This window comes from Chanodichthys erythropterus, chromosome 24 (assembly GCF_024489055.1).
Source record: "Chanodichthys erythropterus isolate Z2021 chromosome 24, ASM2448905v1, whole genome shotgun sequence".
NCBI lineage: Eukaryota > Metazoa > Chordata > Actinopteri > Cypriniformes > Xenocyprididae > Chanodichthys > Chanodichthys erythropterus.
Genome location: NC_090244.1, coordinates 26,156,770 through 26,161,825, shown reverse-complemented (window position 1 = coordinate 26,161,825; position 5,056 = coordinate 26,156,770). Strand labels below are relative to the sequence as shown.

The 5,056-nt window shown below is 35.9% G+C and overlaps 1 protein-coding gene across 2 annotated transcripts; it reads left to right on the top strand.

Annotated features, from left to right (window-relative positions):
* The first annotated feature begins 1,005 nt into the window (after positions 1–1,005).
* Positions 1,006–4,720, top strand: LOC137014920 (intelectin-like). Of its 2 annotated transcripts, none has more exons than XM_067379482.1 (7): positions 1,006–1,142; positions 1,535–1,681; positions 1,763–2,010; positions 2,090–2,248; positions 3,728–3,848; positions 4,246–4,349; positions 4,568–4,720. In XM_067379482.1, exons 1-7 carry the CDS (start codon positions 1,082–1,084, stop codon positions 4,718–4,720), a joined length of 993 nt encoding a protein of 330 aa, XP_067235583.1. In that variant the 5' UTR covers positions 1,006–1,081. The 2 variants fall into 2 exon arrangements, with proteins under 2 accessions (XP_067235583.1, XP_067235584.1); XM_067379483.1 differs by having other exon boundaries at positions 1,082–1,142; positions 1,541–1,681.
* The last annotated feature ends 336 nt before the right edge of the window (positions 4,721–5,056 follow it).

The following is a 5,056-nucleotide window of genomic DNA, read 5'->3' as shown; positions in this document are numbered from 1 at the left end:
ACCTGCCCACCGCTCTTGTGGCAGAGAGTGGGTTAAATTGTTGGCGCGGAGAGAGGGGAGAAACAGGAGCGGGGTCCGGCCCAGCAGCAGTCAGTTATGCCCCCCTTGCATGGCGGCGGCTCCCTTCTTCCTTCCCGGGTTTCAGCACCAGTGTAATAAGTTTGAGTTTGTGGGGAAGGAGGAGGACAGGGTCGGCTTTGACTGCTGACTAAGCTTTTATTTCAAATAACAAATCTCCAACAAAAAGTCTGTGCAACGCACAACAAATAATCCAAATCCACAGACTGGATTCACTCCAGTAACAATCTCCAGCAATCAGTCCAGCGTTTCTCTGTCAGCAGTCCCTCTCTCTCTCACACACTTCTGCTTCTCCTGGCATTTTATCCTTTCTCTGCACCAATTACTGAAATTAGAAACAGGTATTCTTGATTTACATTTAACACACTCACTCACCATGCGTCTCCCGACTCTCTCTCCCACTGCAGACTCCGCTGAACCACGCCCCCCTCGCCACAGATGTAAATAAGCATTATTTCCTAATGCCACTTTAGACACCAAGAACACAAAACCTGTTACTTTACTACTGACTCATGGAAATGGTAGTATATTAACTTATCTTGTTCAGATCATAGAAAGAATGTCAGTTTAATCACAACGTTTGTTTTTTAGTAAACATTCTTCACATAAAACATTGAACCAAACACATCACCATTTCAGGTTTGCAAGTTTTCAGAGTGTTTTTAATCATGAAGTACTGTTCTCCTTTAGTATGCAGACTGTTAATATGTTCTTATTTCTTAGGCACTACTTTTGACTATTCTTGTGTAAGACTTCCCTTGTTTTATAGACACACACATCTCTTACTTGTTACTATATTTCTCAATATGCCATATATGGTACGGTTTGACATCTGTACTATGATTGGATGTCCAGGACATCCTGGAGGCTGCTTGATCTTGTGTGTATAAATATGATATCTCACGCTGCTGCTGCTGCCACACATCACAGGAGTTGAGGCACCTGTTTCCTCATCCGGGATATTCCCAAGACACTGGACAGAAAATCATCCTTTCTTACAAAAATGTTTTTTGGGATCCTTCTCAGTCTCGCACTGAGTTTATGCTTCTGTGATGTTCAATTCAGTAAGTGTAATTATCTGATTTGATCGATACTAATTTATCTTAACTCTATTGTCCTCTCCATTTAGGTGTCACACTTGAAATGTAACTTCTTTTTGTCAGGAAAACCAATGTAATATATTTTGTTCAATAATACTTTTTGATTATTATTTAACATTTTGAGGGTATTTTATGATACTATGCAATATTTATACAATTGTATTAGCTTTTTTTTCTAATATATTTTTAAATTGTTTTTCAATTAAAGCAGCATTCCATGTTAAAATAGAGACAAGGCATTTATAATCAAATTTTTTGAAGGTAGATTAGTGCCATCTGGTGGGAGTAAAAAAATGAAAAACATACATAATACCATGGTGTAACCAGTGTTTACTCTTTTTATTATCTTTCTACAGTGGGAGCTATGTTTGTAGAAACAGAAGCATCATGTATTAAAATTACTGATACCAACAGCAACCAGGAGCTTCAATTACTTCAGGGCAGAATTAAATATGTTGCTCGAAGCTGCAAAGAAATTCTTGACAAATATCATGTTTATGAGGGTATGGTATTTTTGAATTTATTTGTGTTATCTTAAGCAACAACTCAATTAAGGTGACTCAGCAATGCTTCTGTTAATGCAGATGGCCTGTACTATCTGATCTCACCAAGAGGGGTCCTTTACCAGACGTTTTGTGATATGACCACTGCGGGCGGCGGCTGGACGCTGGTGGCCAGCGTTCATGAAAACAACATGTATGGAAAGTGTACTGTTGGTGATCGCTGGTCTAGTGATCAGGGCAGCAACGCAAAACGGCCTGATGGTGAAGGAACATGGGCAAACAGAGTCACATTTGGAACTGCAGAGGCTGCTACAAGTGATGATTACAAGGTAATTTTTTATTACATTCAACAATTAAAACATGTTAATCTACAAAATGAATTGACAGTCTGTTTCCTCTCTTTCATAGAATCCTGGATACTTTGAAATTGCGGCACAGGATGTGTCTGTGTGGCATGTTCCTAATAATATGGTGATGGAAAACTGGAGCACTGCCTCCATCCTGAGATACCACACTGAAAATCGCTTCTTAACTCGACACGGAGGAAACCTTTTCAATTTATTCAAGGTAAGACAAACTTTGATAGCAGCTTTGAGTTTTACATAAAATATAAGTTAACCCTGTAAAGCCCACTGTTGCATAATTACAACATCACTTTCAAAATAATTTAAAAAAAAATGCCTGCAAATTATTATTTATTTTTTTTTTTTTTCTTAATTTTTTTCTCAAGACCACATTTACATAGTTAATCGGTTCTATTATTTGTCCTCACAATGCTATTGGATAGAAGAAGTGTTTATAGGTCCGGTCATCTGGCCATGAACTCACTCTACCTGCAAACATCTCCTTTTTTGCATGACTTGACTGGATGTCGTCAAGATTCAAGTATGTAAAATTCCTTACACACATTAAACTGTTAGATGATTCATTTGAACTAAGTTAGTACTTAGTTTAGCTTATACCATAATTAAACACAGGAGTACATTGTAGGTGGAATCTCCATCATCTAGAGCAGTATCTGAAACTCCCTATCTTTGTAGTTTTTTAACTTCTAAATGATCCTGAGAATGTTTATGAGTGTTGCCCAAGTAGCAGTTTATAGCACTAGGAGATAGAAAAACAGGCTCTGAATGTTCTGGATTTTTTGGTGGGACAGGTGTGAATGGTCTTGAAAATGAACCTGTAAGTGCTCTGGGGGGATGCATGTGTCCCTTTTAGTATGATAAGTAGAGAGCATAATGGGCCAGCCAGACAGTATTGTTTGAATGTAGTAGTGGAATTTTGATTAATAATTGCATTGAAATTATAATACTTTGATGGATAATACTTAGATCTCCACCCTTGACACATGGTCTACCACCCTGTCTATTCTTTCAGTTTATCTACTTCAATATAAGACACATATTATTCACTTATTTTTTTTTTTTACTTTTTCCATTTCAGAATGTCAAGATGTCATCAGATCACCCCCCACTGGATGTATGCAAATACATGATTGCGCATTTCCCAGTAAAGACGAAGAGAGGATGCTGCAGACACTACAATAATTGATACACAAATGCATTGTGTAGCAAGTGCAATGTTCGCCTGTGCTTCTCAGATGAAAAGAACTATCTTGGGGAGTGATAGAAGCAAAAGTTTTATAATTACAAATTTTGTCAATATTTTTATTAATAAATGCTTATTCATGAAAAATATGATTTTTGTGTGATTATTACTCATTATATACTGTTATGGGGCTAAGTAAGCAATCAACTCTGCAAATTAATGCATAAATGCTATGTATATCTGTTCAGACAAAGTAAGTACAAATACAGAAATTATGCTCCTACCTAGGCCCAACGTTGCAATATTACAATATTTCCCTAAAAACTTACTAAAATGTAAAAAAAAATTTAAAAATCTTTAATTTCTACATCAGAGGATTTTTTTTTTTTTTTTTTATATTTCCATATTTGGGTTTTACAGGGTTAAAGGAAAAAGACTACAATTCTGTAAAAAAAAAAAAAAAAAAAACAACAACAAAAACTTATGTTATTTTCCCAGAAATTCCCTGTGAGCTTTGGAATCGGGACTTGCAAAATTAATAATGGACCTGCTATTCCAATAGTGTATGATACTGGAAATGTGGATTCTACCAAAAAACTGTATGGACCTAATTCAAGAGGTACAGCAATTCCTCTTGGGCCAATATTTTTCAAATATTTTTAAAGAAAGTAGCTACATTGACTGACATAAAATCTGTGTATTATTCAGTGATGGTGTAGGCCAGCACTATCTCACGACCAATTTGTACGTATTTTACAAGGTGGGTAATTTGTACGAATTTGTACAACGTCATTCGTACAAATTCATACGATTTGTCTAAACCCCAGTGACCGGTAGGTTTAGGGGAAGTTTAAGGTCATATGAATTCATACAAATTAGCCACCTCGTATAATACGTCCAAATTGCAAATTATTTACAAAGCATCGTCAATGTTGAAATTGAATCACTTTGACTTTCTTTGTGCATGGACCATGACAGACCATCATCAATTATACATTCTGTGTTTTTTTTTTCAGCAATATTTGAGCCTGGATTCGTCACATTCAGAGTCTTCAATAATGAAAAGGCAGCCATGGCACTTTGTTCAGGCATTAAACCAACCGGTTGTGACACTGAACATGTGAGCTAAACAAATATTTTTGATTATTTACAACAATGTTCATGAACAGCATTTGTGAAGTGCTTCTGATCACCACAGGCAATAATTCATGCTTTAGTGTATAAATGAAGAGGAAATTAATTTACAGTAATACAATTACAACACAAGTAAATCAACTGCAATGTTATTTGAGGAAATAGGTATGTTTTGTTGTTATTAATGTACTCATATCTTTGCAGTTCTGTATTGGTGGAGGTGGACACTTTCCTCAGGCGGTCCCTAAACAGTGTGGGGACTTTCCGAGTTTCGACTGGCATGGCTATGGTACTAATACAGGATGGAGTGCTTCCAAACAGATAACTGAAGCAGCTGTACTTCTTTTTTATCGCTGACCTGCTTCCTTTCCTTCTGTCAGAGATATACAACATTGATTAATATCTGAATACACAATAATTTCATATATATGTCTTATATTTCTTATATATTTTCTCTTTTTGTATTATCTAAGAATGTGTATGGTGTTTGTAACTGATGGAGAAAAAAAAAAAAAAAAAAAAAAAACCTGTCAGATTAGCCGTTTATTGTGAGGCTTCTAACCTACTTATAACTTCTCAATGTTCATGTTTTTTCCCCAAATAAAACCAATGGGTTGCCAATGCTGTTCAAACAATGGATTCAAAATCTACTTTAGGTTTCATAGTTTATAAGTTTCACTGAAAATATTCCAT